Here is a 13,453-nt window from a genome sequence, read left to right as displayed (position 1 = left end):
AGGGAATTTTGGGGTGTGGAGGGGCCGGAAGATTTTCCCCCTTTTGGAAACACCCCCAAAAATCCCGCTGGGTCCCCCCCGCTCTTCCTGCTTCCATTACAGCGACCCCCCCCAATCCTCACGGGGACCCCACCCCCACCACAGCCCCCCCCCTTCCGCGGACCCCCCCATCTCTCTCAGAGCCCTCTTGAGACCCCTCCTCACTACAGGGACCCCCCCCCAGCCCCTTCCGCGCTGCGCGGGGTGCGGGGGGCGGCCCCGCTCGGTGGGGAGGGGGCGGCCCCGGGTTTGGGGGGGCCGGCCCGGGTTTGGGGGGGCGGCGCATGCGCGGCCGCCCCTCGCCCTGCGCCGGGCAGCGCGGAGCGGGCGCGGGTTCTCGGCCGCTGCGGGCAGGTGCGGGCGGGCGGCACCGGCGGCACCGGGGGGGGGGCCCGCGCCCGCCGCCAGCCGCGATTGGCCCGGCCCGGCCCGGCTCGGCCCCCTCGGGGGGGCCCGGCCCGCTGCCCCCCTCTCCGAGCTCCGCTTTTAACCCCCGGTGCCGGCGGGGCTGCTCGGCTCTACCGGCGGCGATGAGTCCCGGCGCGCCCTGAGCACGGACCAGGTACGTGCGGCACCGGCACCGGCACCGGCACCGGCACCGCCCCCGCTGCGGGCCGGCCGTGGGGACGCTGACACCGGCACGGCTACGGCAGGAGCGGGACGGATCCGCGCTGGGGGCGCGGTGGGTGCGGGGCCCGGTGGTGGCGATGGGGACGGTGACACCGACACCGGTACCGGCAGCTCCACGGTCGGATCCGGGCCGGATCCGGGCTGGGGACGCGGCGGGGCTGCGGGGGCTGCAGGAATGCGGGGCCCGGTGGCGGCGATGGGGACGGTGACACCGGCACTGCTGCGGGGACGGGGATGGGGGCGGTGACACCGGCAGCGACACCGGCGCCACCACGGCAGGAGCGGGATGGATCCGGGTGGGGAATGCGGGGGTGGGGGGGCCCGGCGGCGGGGATGGGCTCGGTGACACCGGCGGGGCTGGGGCAGGATGGGGACGGTGACACCGGCGGGGCTGGGGCAGGATGGGCTCGGTGACACCGGCGGGGCTGGGGCAGGATGGGCTCGGTGACACCGGCAGGGCTCGGCAGGATGGGCTCGGTGACACCGGCAGGGCTGGGGCAGGATGGGCTCGGTGACACCGGCGGGGCTGGGGCAGGATGGGGACGGTGACACCGGCGGGGCTGGGGCAGGATGGGGACGGTGACACCGGCGGGGCTGTGGCAGGAGCGGGACGGATCCGGGCTGGGGACGCAGCGGGGATGGGGGACACTGGGGTGACACCGGGGGTGGGGGCCGGGGTGAGGAAGCGTGGCCCTGGCGCGGGGGAGGTGCTGGGGACACTGAGGGGACAGGGAGCTGTCAGGGCTTGGGGACACTGCGGGGATCGGGGCACCGGGACAATGGGGGCGTGGCCAGCGGCGTTGTGGGGACAGCGGGACAGGGGGACACCGGGACAGGGGGACACCGCGAGCACCGGAGCTCTCGAGGGCTGGGGACACTGAGGGGGGCTGGGGATCACCGGCACTGGGGACATGGGACAGGGGACACGGTGCCCTGAGCCCCCAGGAGCCGGTGGCGAGACAGAGGACAGGCAGAGCGGTGGCAGGACAGGGCGCCACCAGGGTGTCACCGCCTGGGTGTCACCGCCTGGGTGTCACCGCCTGGGCCGCCCAGTTCCTTCCCGGTGGCACTGGTGGCTCTTGGCGGGTCGGGAGCGGGGAATGTCCCTGTCCCGGGGTGGCGGTGCCATGGCCGGGATGTCCCCAGCATGGGGGCACAGCAGCCGGGACGGACGGATGGAGGTGGGTGAGGACAGGGCGAGCCCCAAAATCGGCGGTGCCAGCGGTGCCAGCGGCCCGGATCCGTGCCAGGCCCGCAGGCCCGGGGGTGTCCGCCCGGTTTTGTCACCGGCCCGGGGGTGTCGGGAGTCGCTCCCAGCGCGTGGCCGAGCCCCGGCAGGGCTGGCGATGGAGCCGAGGGCTCGGGGCGATTCTGCACCGGCGCCGGGGCTCCCGCGGCGCTCGGGGCTTTGCAGAGAGAGGCAGAAAGCGGGGCAAAAAAGAATGAATAAATTAAAAAAAAAAAAAATTTAAAAGAGGAGCAAATTCTAAAATAAAGGCTGCAGACTGTCTGCCTAATAAAAATCGCACCGGCAAAGGGCCCATATTGGCCGGGATCACAGTTTCCCGAGGTGCTAATTTATTCCGGCAGGCTGGGGGGAGCGGGGAGCATCACGTTGCCTGTGAGATGTGACGGCAGCGAGGTTTGCAGAATTCCTTTGTTGTGGGCAGAGAGGAGGGGACGCGGAGCCGGCCCCGCCGCGGGGCTCCCGCCGCGGCCGCGCAGCGCCGGGGACACCCCCGCAGGACACCCCGGTCCCGGGGGGCGGCGGGGACCCCGCGGCGCCGGGAGGGAGGTGGGTGCCGAGGGGGGCCCGGGGGGCTCGGGGCTGGGGCTGGGGGCGCAGGAGCAGCCTCGGGGGGGGGGGATGGCACCGGGATGTCGCCCGCGCGTTGGTGGCACCGCGGGCCGGAGCGACCCGCGGGGGGTACCGGGGCTCAGGGCGGCTGCGCTGGGCACGGGGACAGCGGGGGCAGCGCCAGGGCCGGGGGGTCCCGGGGCGGGGACGCCAATGTCCCGCTGCAGCCGGGCTGTCCGGGGGGCGGGCAGTGCCCCTGTGTCCCGCCACCCCTCCCGTGTCCCCAGCGCTGTCCCGAATGTCCCCGCGGGGTCCCGGGACCGCCCCCGCCCGGGCTCGGGGCAGGTGGGGGCGCAGGTGACCCCGGACTGGCCGGGTGGTCCCGGCGGCCTGGGTGGAATTAAGCTCGGTTTCAGCTCGAGCTAATCACCAGCCCCGGCTTTGCATATTCATGAGCAGGATGAATTATTCATGAGGTGACAGCTAGTGACAGATGTGAAAATGTTCGCCCGGCTTTGGGGGGGGTTTGGGGGGGCGTTTCGCACCGGCGTTATTTTAGATTTATTTTAGATTTCTCTCGTCTGCCGTTGCCCCTGTTGGGCCGGGACGCCGGGGGGACGGGGACGCGCTCCTTGTCCCCGCGGGGGCCGGGCCACGTGGCCTTGGGGACGTCACGGCGACACCGCCCTGGCTGCGGGGACAGAGGCCGCCGTGAAATCCGGGCTTGGGTGGCCCTGGCGGCCCGGCCACCTCCGTCCCCTGGCCAGCGCTGTGCCACCCCCGGGCCTCGCTGTCACCACCGGGCCCTGCCTGGTGACACCCGCATGGCCCAGCCCGCGCTGCTTTCGCCGGGAACCCCGGCTGGATCCTGCCGGGCACCCGGGATCCCTCCCGGGCCGGTCCCGGGGCCACCGCAGGGCCTGGATGTGGCGGTGCCACCTCAGGGATGTGGCGGTGTCACCCCAGGGATGTGGCGGTGTCACCCCAGGGATGTGGCGGTGCCACCGCAGGGATGTGGCGGTGCCACCTCAGGGATGTGGTGGTGTCACCCCAGGGATGTGGCGGTGTCACCGCAGGGATGTGGCGGTGCCACCTCAGGGATGTGGCGGTGTCACCTCAGGGATGTGGCGGTGTCACCGCAGGGATGTGGCGGTGCCACCTCAGGGATGTGGCGGTGCCACCCCGGGCTGGCCCGACCCCGGCGGTGCCGCCCCGTGGATCCACGGATGGCGGCGAGGAGGGAGCGATTCCGCCCCGGGGACACTGCCCGGCTGTGGGGACCTCGCCCGGGGACCCCGCAGGGCTGGCGCGCCCCGTGTCCCTCGCCCGGGGACCCCGCAGGGCTGGCGCGCCCCGTGTCCCTTGTCCCGAAACGCTTTGCTGGCTCAGCGTCCCCTGCGTGTGCCAGGGGCAGCGGGGACAGCCCAGAGGAGCAGAGCCGGGTCCTGTCCCGGCTGCGGGGACACTCTGGGGACGGCTGAGCTCTCCAGGTGCGGCCGGCCCGGCCTTTCCCGCTTTTCCTGCTGCCAAAGCCAATCCCGCAGCGATGCTGAGGGCAGGGCAGGAGCGGCTCAGCCGTGTGACCCCAAAACCCCAACGCCGCCCCCCAGCAGCGCCCACCGGGTGGGGTCAGGCCCTTTGCCAGCGGGGGTCTCCTTTTTTCTCGCCATTTCTCTCTTTCTTTCTATTTTCGTATCATAAAAGCACAGAAGGGACAGGGGGAGGCATCAAGGGCTGGAAAATGGAGCATCAGGGACGGGGAGTGAGGCACACTCGGTGTGGGGCTCCTGGTGCCCCTCAGATCCGTGCCAGGAGCAGCGAATTCCAGGATGGGGCTGGGGGGCACTCGGGGTTTGGCTCGGGCTCGTGCCCACGTGGTGGCACTTTGGGGCTGGTTTGGGGGTGCTGGGGGTGCCCCTGCTGCCTCTGCCCGGCCGGCTGGGCAGCCCAGGGGTGAGGGATGGATGTGGTGGGCGCTGGGTGATGGTGGTGGGACCTGGGTGATGGTGACAGGCACTGGGTGATGGTGACAAGCTCTGGGTGATGGTGATGGACACTGGGTGATGGTGACAGGCTCTGGGTGATGGTGACAAGCTCTGGGTGATGGTGGCACGCCCTGGGTGATGCCCATGCCAGCTTTTGGTTGTGGTGGCGGCCAGGTGATGGTGGCCGGTGCCACCCAGGGGTTGTGCCCACCAGAATGGCACGGCCTGGCACGGCCTGGCAGGTCCAGAATGGCACGGCCTGGCAGGTCCAGGATGGCACGGCCCGGCACGGCCTGGCAGGTCCGGGATGGCACGGCCTGGCACAGCCTGGCACGGCCTGGCACGGCCTGGCAGCCCGCGCTGTCCTTGCAGGTCCAGGATGGTCCCTGTGATGGGGGATGCCGCCTGCTGGGTCCTGCTCGGGCTCTCCCTCCTCCCCATCGCCGTCCTGGGTAAGTGCTCGGCGGCCGGCGCTAATGAGAGAGCGAAGAGCAATAAACGATGAACTCCGGGCCAGTTCATCGATAACACCCGGGCAGGGCTCGGGCTGCGGCGGGATTAGGGAGGGAGAAGCCCCCAGGCGGCCGCGCCCCCTCCCTCCGCGCTGGGATCGCTGCAGGCGAGACCTTAAATCCTTAAATCCCCCTCCCCACGGCCCCGCTGAGCCCCCCGGGGATTTGCCCTGGCTCTGAGCCATGTCCCCCCCTGTCCCCCGCGGCGGGGACGCCGCAGCTCGGGAGGCTTTGGGATCGGGGGCTTTGGGATCGGGGGCTTGGGGATCGGGGGCTTTAGGGCCGGGAGGCTTTGGGATTGGGGGGCTTGGAGATCGGGGGGTTTGGGATCGGGGGGCTTTGGAATCGGGGCATTTGAGGCCGGGGGCTTTGGGATCCGGGGGCTTTGGGATTTCCCACCCCGGAGCGCTCCCTGTGCCGCAATGAGCGCAGGGCTCGGAGGGCGGGGAGGAGGGGGAGGAAGGTCCCGGGGGGGGGGGGGGATTAGTGTCTGTCCCCGGCCCCCAGCTGGTCCCTGGCCACACTGGGGGGGCACGGGGGGTCCGGGACGCGGGGGATTTGCGGCGCTGGGAGCCTGCACAGGCTGGGACGGGATTAGTGCGGAGGAGGAGGAGGAGGAGGGGGTGGTCAAGGTCCTGCCACGCTTTATCCCAGCACAGGCTCGGTTTCCACCGGGCTCGGTGGCCTTTGGCGAGGGTGCAGAGCAGCGCCCTGGGCCTGGGGACAGCCCGAGGGGCCGGGCAGCATCCTGGGGAGGGGCGCGGACCCCTCCGAGCTGGGGTTCAGCCCCAGAGGGGTCGCGGTCGGGCTGCAGCCGCTCCATGGGGCGGCCGCGCTTTATCCCAGCTCATCCTCCCGTTCCTGCCCCTCCTGGGGGGCTCGGGAGTGCCCGGGAGGAGCCCCCCACACCTTGCAGTGCCCCTCAGCCCTCCGTGCTGCGCCCAAACCCCCGAGGCAGCCGAGCCGCTGTCCCCGCAGGCTCGCAGGACGAGGGGAAGGTGATCCACATCACCAGGGTGCAGCACCAGGCGGTGCGGGTGGGGCTGGGCGAGCCCGTGACCCTGCCCTGCCTCTTCCTCCTGCACCCCTCGGCCTCCCTGGGGCCCAACGAGCCCCCGGAGCCGCCGCGCGTCAAATGGAGCAAGGTGCGCTCGGCCGGCGGCCAGCGGGAGGACGCGCCCGTCCTGGTGGCCAAGGAGAACGCGGTGAAGGTGGTGAGAGCCTACGAGGGCCGGGTGTCGCTGCCCGGCTACGCCCGTGACCGCTCCAACGCCACGCTGCAGCTGCGGGCGGCCCGCGCCAGCGACGCGGGGCTCTACCGCTGCGAGGTGGTGGCGGGAATCGAGGACGAGCAGGACCTGCTGCCGCTGGAGGTGACGGGTGAGCCGGGCACGGCCGGGGGGGCACGGCTGGGGGGGAACGGCCGGGGGGCACGGCCAGGGGCGCTGGGGGGGGCGTGCAGCCCCTGGGGCTGAGGGAGGGAGGGTGGGTTGGGCACCCCAGTTGTTCCCTGCACCCCATTTACTCCCTGCACCCCATAGATCTGTGCACCCCATGTACTCTGTGCCCCCCATGGCAGCTGTGCCCACCGTGTACCCCCTACACCCTACAAGCCGTGTCCCAAGCGCCTCATGGCAGCTCTGTACCCCATGAGCCCAAAACCTGGACCCAGCCCCACATGGACCCCGTGCCAGCTCTGCACCCCGCGAGCCCTGTGCACTCTCTGTGAGCTGTCTGAGGCCTAAATCCCGAGCCAGCCCTATATCCCACGCCAATCCTGCATCCCGCGCCCCACGGGCCCCACCCGAGCCGTGTCCTGCTGCCCCATGTCCCCTCTCGGTGTCCCCAGGCGTTGTGTTCCACTACCGGCCCGCGGGCGAGCGCTACGCGCTGAGCTTCCCCGCCGCCCGCCGCGCCTGTCGCGACAACTCCGCCGTCATCGCCTCCCCCCAGCACCTCCAGGCCGCCTTCGAGGACGGCTACGACAACTGCGACGCGGGCTGGCTGAGCGACCAGAGCGTGCGGTGAGAGTGCGGGGCGGGCCGGCCCCCAAACCAGCCCGGGCCACCCCCGGGCCACCCCCGGGCCACCCTCTGGTCACCCCCGGGCCACTCCCCAGACCACCCCCGGCCATCCCGGCCACTCCGGGGCCGCTCCGGGCAGCCCCGGGCAGCGCTGGGAAGCCCCGGGATCCCCCGGGCAGCCCCAGGCCGCGCTCCCCGCGGAGCCCCGCGCCCACCGCGCCCCTCCCGGCAGGTACCCCATCACCCTGTCCCGGCCCGGCTGCTACGGAGACCGCGAGAGCCTCCCCGGCGTGCGCAGCTACGGCCGCAGGGAGCCCGACGAGCTCTACGACGTTTACTGCTACTCCCGGGAGCTGCAAGGCAAGGGCTGCGCGCCGGGAGGGTCCCGGGGGGTCCCTGCGTGTCCAGGGCATGGCCAGAGCGCGGCTGGGTGCCCAGGATGTCCCTCTGTAGCCATGGCACGGCTGGGTGCCCACAATGTCCCTTCCCGGCCATGGTGTCCCCAGGATGTCCCTCTGTGTCCCTGGCACGGCTGGGTGCCCGGGATGTCCCTTCCCGGCCGCAGCTCTGTGCGTCCCTCTCCAGCGGGTCCGGGTGGGCGCCAGCGCTCGGTGCCATCCTCGGCGCCGCCACCGAGCGTGGCCGCAGCGCTCGGGCCCCGAGGCCACCCCGAAAGCGCCGCCCCGCCCCGGGCCATCCCCGTCGTGTCGCGGTGTCCCCAGAGCCGCCCTCTCCCGCAGGGACCGTGTTCTACGCCACGGCGCCGGGGCGCTTCACCTGGCAGGGCGCCCGCAGGCACTGCCGGAGCCGCGGGGCGTCGCTGGCCACCACGGGCCAGCTCTACCTGGCCTGGCGACAGGGCCTGGACCAGTGCGACCCGGGCTGGCTGGCGGACGGCAGCGTGCGCTACCCCATCCGCCAGCCGCGCAGGAAGTGCGGGGGCGAGGCCCCGGGCGTGCGGACCCTCTACCAGTTCCCGAACCGCACCGGCTTCCCCCCCGCCGCCTCCAGATTCGACGCTTATTGCTACAAAGGTGAGGGGGACCCCCGAGCTGCCCCCCGGACCCCCCGCCCCTCCCTCCTTCCCGCGGGAAAATTGCGGCGGATGAATCTTTAATTGGGGAATTAATGAGATAAATGAGGGGAGCGGCGCTGGGAGGGAGCTCGGCTCCGCCCGGGCGCGGCGAGGGGGATGCGGTGCTCGGTGCTGACACGCCAGGGGTGCCCTCGGTGCCGCCGCTGACGCCCGTGGTGTCGCCACAGCCGCGGGGCACGGCGACACGGAGCAGCCGGTGCTGCCGGTGCCAGCCACGCCCGACCCGCCGGGCAGCGACAACGTGCTGGTGGAGCACGGCGAGGACCCGGGCACCTCGGGGGACACCCGCGACATCCCCCGCGACCGCTACGACCTCCTGCCCCCGCCGGGGCCCGCGGCGCTGGGCGGGGACGAGGACGAGCAGCTGCGGGCGCCCAGCGGCAGCCCCGTGGCACCGCGCGGTGACCGCCCTGGCACGGCCCTGCCGGCGGCACCGGCGGCTCCGGGGCCGGCCACGGGCCCTGCCACATCCCCGCCGCCCGCCGCGGCCACCGCGGCCACCGCGCTGGCGTGGCCCCGCGAGGAGGAGGCTCTGAACGTGGTGGATCCCGAGAGCCCCCGGCGGGACCCTCCCAGCGCCGGCCCGGCCCGAGGAGACCCCGCGGGACCCCCGGCCACGCTCCCGGCACATCCCCACGGCCCGGAGCACAGCGCCGGCCCGGCCTTGCCACCGCCTGGGCTGGGCACGGTCCCCAGCGCGGCCCCCGAGACCCCCAGCCCCACCCCGGGCAGCTCCAGCGCCCCGAGGCGGAGCCGCCCCGGCCTCAACGGGCGCCACTTCCAGCTCCAGCGGCACAGCCGGGACCCCGCGGTGGCAGCGGGCACCGTCACCTCTGGGGACCCGGTGGTGGCAGCGGGGACCGTCACCTCTGGGGACCCGGCGGTGGCAGCGGGCACCGTCACCTCTGGGGACCCCGCGGTGGCAGCGGGGACCGTCACCCAGGCCCCCGTGCTGGCGCAGGAGGCGAGGGGAGCCGCAGCCAAGGCCGTGGAGCTGTGGAGCCCCCCCCGAGGCGGCAGCGAGAGCCCCCGGCGGGAGGGTCCCCACGCGTCCCCGAACGCGCTGGCGGAGGACGCCAGCCCCGGTGAGTGACACCGGACACGGCCGCGGCTCCCGGCGCCGTCACCTCTCGGTGACACCACGGCGGTGCCGTCTCTTGCAGGGCTCCTGGCCCCGGCCACCGCCCCGGCGGATTCGGGGGCCCCCGCGGGGACCCCGCCCGCGCCGCCGCCGCCCCCCGCCGCTCCCCGCGACGCTCGGGGCCACCGGGACATCGCCAGCGCCCGCGGGGACGCCCCGAGGCCACGCGCAGACGGCACCGAGGACTTCTCCGGGGACGCCCCGTCCCAGGGGGGCTCCGTGCCCCCGCTGCCCCCGCTGCCGCCGGCCCCGCTGGTGGCCGAGGGTCCCGAGCTGTCCTCGCAGCCCCGCGGGGACGGCGGCGACGGCAGCGGGGCCCCGGGGGACGGCGCGCTGGAGAGGCAGAGGAAGGCGGTGACATTCCTGGAGCCAGAGGGACACCCTGGGCCCCCCGGCCACACCGAGGCGGCTCCTCCGGGGCCCCGGTCCGGCCCCACGGCTCCCCACGGGGCGGCCGAGCCCGGCCGGGAGCAGCCGCAGGAACCCAGGGATGATGGGAATGGCGCAGCCGAGCCCAGCAGCGAAGCGGCCGCGTCCCCCTCGGCCTGGGATGTCCCCTCACCGTCCCCTTCCCCCGCGGCCCCCGAGGCGCTGCTGCGGGCCGGCACCGAGCGGCCGGAGGAGCCGGCGCCGCTGGAGCCGCTGGCCGAGGAGGGCTCCACAGGCTTCGCTGCCCCAGACCCGCAGCCCACGCAGCGCTCCGCGCCGGAGCCGGGGGCAGCCGAGCAGCTCCTCCTGTCCCCCCCCGCCACCCCCGGCCCCCCAACCCCACCGGGCCCCGGCGAGGAGGACGCCTCCGGGGAGGCCAGGAGGGAGGAGCCGCCCACGCCGCTCGGCTCGGCCGCCCGCGGGCCCTGGCCGCCCCCCGGTGCCCCCCAGCCCGGGGGGACGGAGCCCGCCGCGTCCCCGAGCGCGGCGCTGCTCCTGGAGCCCTCCGCGGAGCCGGAGCTGGGGGGCCCGGGGGCGTCCCCGCTGCTGGAAACCGACAGCGGCAGCGGGGAGGAGCCGGCGCTGGACGAGCGGGAGCTGCTGGCCTGGGTGGGCACCGGCAACGGCAGCGGGCACGGTGAGCCGCGGGCACGGTGAGCTGCGGGCACGGTGAGCCTCGGGCACGGTGAGCCGCGGGCACGGTGAGCCGCGGGCACGGCGAGCCGCGGGCACCGGGGCTGATGGCGGCAGGTTTTGAGGCGGAGGTTTGGGCGGTGTCGCTCCTTTAATCGGAATTTCCTCGCTGGGAGCCGATGGGATGGGAGCGGGGCTGGCACCGCGCTCCCCAGCCTGGCTCAGGCGCCGCTGCCGCCCCGCAGCGCCGCCGGACCCGTGCCAGAACAACCCGTGCCTGCACGGCGGGACGAGCCGCGCCAACGGCACCGTGTGCGGCTGCAGCTGCGCCCCGGGCTTCACCGGCGAGAACTGCGAGATCGGTGAGGGCCCGGGCACCGGGCGGCGGTGGCCCCGCGGCTCCGGGCGCGGCGCGGTGCCCCCTCCTCGCTCGCTGGCCCCGGGCGGTGTCGCCGCAGCTCCCGCTGTCCCCGCAGACATCGATGACTGCCTGTCCAGCCCGTGCCAGAACGGCGGCACCTGCATCGACGAGGTCAATTCCTTCGTGTGCCTCTGCCTGCCCAGCTACGGCGGCAGCCGCTGCGAGAAAGGTGGGGACAGCGCCCGGTGTGGCCCCGGCCCGGCCGTGCCACCGCGGGAGGGGACACAAAGCCCGCCCGGAGGGGCTGGGCTGGGTCCCTCGCTGCGCCGCCACTGTCGCCGCGTCCCCGCAGACACGGAGGGCTGTGACCACAACTGGCACAAGTTCCAGGGCCACTGCTACCGCTACTTCGCCCGTCGGCGCTCCTGGGAGGACGCGGAGCGCGACTGCCGGCGCCGGGCCGGGCACCTCACCAGCATCCACTCGCAGGAGGAGCACGCCTTCATCAGCGGTGGGCCGGGGGTCCCCGATCCCCCCGCCCCGGGTGCCGCTCGCCCCCTCCGTGCGAGCCGCCGCTGCCTCTCCCCGCAGGCTTCGGCCACGAGAACACCTGGATCGGCCTCAACGACCGCATCGTGGAGCAGGACTTCCAGTGGACCGACAACACCGGCTTGGTGAGGGCTCTGGGGGCTCGGGGGGCTCGGGGTGCGGGGACGGGGTGCGGGGGGCGTCACCCGCTCCGGTGGCCCCGCAGCAATACGAGAACTGGCGGGAGAACCAGCCCGACAACTTCTTCGCGGGCGGCGAGGACTGCGTGGTGCTCGTGTCCCACGAGATCGGCAAGTGGAACGACGTGCCCTGCAACTACAACCTGCCCTACATCTGCAAGAAGGGCACAGGTAGCGCCCGCCCGGCCTGCCCGGCCTGGCCCGGCCTCACCCCGCGGCCCCGGCATCCCCGGCTCCATCCCTCAGGTGTCCCCGTCCCGCACGTGTCCCCGTCCCGCACGTGTCCCCGTCCCGCACGTGTCCCCGTCCCGCAGGTGTCCCCGTGTCCCCGTCCCGCAGGTGTCCCCGTGTCCCTGTCCCCACCCCGCAGCCCCCAGCCCCCTCCCCATCCCCAGCCAACCTTTCCCAGCCCCTCTCCCAGGCCAGCTCCCGCAGTTCTCCCCTAAATCTCCATTTTTCCTCCTTCCCCGCGATCAATCCTCCCCTCGGCGCTCGGGTTGGTTTAATTTGCTCCCATTAAACCCATTAAATTCCCATTCCTTACCTCGGGAGTTCCATTAACCTCCAGCCGCTCCTCCCCACCCCGCGCGCTAATGACGCCCCAATAAGGCCATTAATTAACCAATTAAACCCTGGGGACAGCTCGCTGCCGCCCTGACGGACGAGCCTGTCCCAAAGCCACCAGCGGTGTCCCCAGGGATGGGCGGGGGGGCTCCTGGGCGTCCCTTGTCCCCTCCCAGTGACTCCCAGTGACTCCCAGTGACTCCCAGTGACTCCCAGTAACTCCCAGTAACGGGGGCTGACGGAGCTCCGTGCCCCCGCTCCCAGTGCTGTGCGGGCCGCCCCCGGAGGTGCCGAACGCTTTCCCGGTGGGGAAGAGGAAGGAGAAGTACAACATCCACTCCAGCGTGCGCTACCAGTGCCGCGAGGGCTTCGCCCAGCGCCACGTGCCCACCATCAAGTGCCACAGCAGCGGCAAGTGGGACCGGCCCAAAATCCTCTGCACAAAACGTGAGTGGGGGACCCGGGGAGGGGCTGGTCCGGGTGCGAGGGGCTCCGGAGCCCCGGGCTGAGCCCCCCGCCTGCCCTGCCTTGCCCCCCGTTAGCCAGGCGGTCGCACCGAGCGCGGCGGCACCGGCGGCACCGGCACAGCCACCCGCACCACCAGCACCACCACCACAAACCCCGCAAGGAGCGGCGAAAACACCGCCAGCGCCTCCGGCTGGACTGGATGGAGGAGGGCCACTACTTCTAGAGCCGGGCGAGCACAAAGGGGCCCCCGGGGGACGTGGTGGCGTCCCCCGCCCCCGTCCCACCCCCTCCCCGCCCCCCTTTTTTAGCCCCCTTTTTGGCTTTAGCTCCTTAGGATGCCCGGCCCCGTAGGGAATAGGATCCGGAGGGGGCGGCTGCGTGTGCGTCCCCAGCCCTCCCTGCATGTCCCGCGCTCAGCCCCCGGCCCGGGCTGGAGCCCCCAGCCCCGCACGGGGACCCCCCAAGCTGGGCTCTGTCCCTGTCCCCAAATCGGGGGTGAATCAGGCGAACCCCCCCTGTCCCGCCTGGGGTGGCTCCGGTTTTTTAGCAGCGCCCCCTCCCCATTTCCCTGCCCCAGCTCCCCGGGGCGTCCCCGCGGCCGGCACGGGTGGGGCGGGGGGGACAAGGTGGCGGCGGGGTCCCTGTCCCGCTCCGCGCCTGCTCTGGGGGCGCTCGGTTTGGTTCCGTCCCCTCTCCGTTCGTTTCGGGTCCCCGTGGAGTTGGCGTGTGCGTGTGTGTGTACGGCGCTTCCCGATCTCTGCTGTTTGCGACGTGACTGCCGTGTCCCCACCCCCTCCCCGACCCCCTCCTGGCGCCCCCTCCCCATTTCTGACTCTGCCTTTCTGTACTGCTGGACATTTTAATAAATTTTTTTAACAGTTGAGCGCCCCCCGCCCTTTCCTGGGCACCTCGGGACGTGGCCCCCGCCCGGCGCCGCTCCCCAGCTGCCTCCCCTCGCCGCCCCCCATCAATTCCGAGCAGCCCCACACTGTCCCCCAGGGCCCCCCGTGTCTCATCCGCCACCTGCTCGCGGTGGTGGCCGTCG

At 73.2% G+C, this 13,453-nt stretch overlaps 1 protein-coding gene across 6 annotated transcripts; it reads left to right on the top strand.

Annotated features, from left to right (window-relative positions):
• Window positions 1–329: 329 nt before the first annotated feature.
• NCAN (neurocan) lies at window positions 330–13,289 on the top strand. 6 transcript variants are annotated; one of them, XM_071451561.1, is made up of 15 exons: window positions 332–601; window positions 4,825–4,904; window positions 5,943–6,344; window positions 6,814–6,988; window positions 7,221–7,348; window positions 7,729–8,022; window positions 8,252–9,169; window positions 9,248–10,291; window positions 10,533–10,649; window positions 10,764–10,877; window positions 11,001–11,159; window positions 11,240–11,322; window positions 11,403–11,547; window positions 12,205–12,387; window positions 12,487–13,289. In XM_071451561.1, exons 2-15 carry the CDS (start codon window positions 4,832–4,834, stop codon window positions 12,714–12,716), a joined length of 4,065 nt encoding a protein of 1,354 aa, XP_071307662.1. In that variant the 5' UTR covers window positions 332–601; window positions 4,825–4,831; the 3' UTR covers window positions 12,717–13,289. The 6 variants fall into 6 exon arrangements, with proteins under 6 accessions (XP_071307663.1, XP_071307665.1, XP_071307666.1 ...); XM_071451563.1 differs by having other exon boundaries at window positions 333–601; window positions 12,483–13,289; XM_071451562.1 differs by lacking the exons at window positions 12,205–12,387; window positions 12,487–13,289 and adding an exon at window positions 11,691–12,154 and having other exon boundaries at window positions 330–601; window positions 11,403–11,656.
• The last annotated feature ends 164 nt before the right edge of the window (window positions 13,290–13,453 follow it).

The sequence above is a fragment of the Agelaius tricolor genome, unplaced genomic scaffold (genome assembly GCF_023055355.1).
Source record: "Agelaius tricolor isolate 1412-34295 unplaced genomic scaffold, bAgeTri1.0.p SCAF_33, whole genome shotgun sequence".
In the NCBI taxonomy this organism is placed as follows: Eukaryota; Metazoa; Chordata; class Aves; order Passeriformes; family Icteridae; genus Agelaius; species Agelaius tricolor.
This window is presented reverse-complemented; position numbering and strand designations above follow the sequence as displayed.

Excerpts from the sequence above, each read along its gene's own strand:
- NCAN (XM_071451561.1), top strand. The coding sequence starts at position 4,832 with ATGGTCCCTGTGATGGGGGATGCCGCCTGCTGGGTCCTGCTCGGGCTC. Across the intron at positions 6,345-6,813 it reads GCTGCCGCTGGAGGTGACGG|GCGTTGTGTTCCACTACCGG; the intron begins GTGAGCCGGGCA and ends CGGTGTCCCCAG. Across the intron at positions 11,160-11,239 it reads GGAGCACGCCTTCATCAGCG|GCTTCGGCCACGAGAACACC; the intron begins GTGGGCCGGGGG and ends CTCTCCCCGCAG.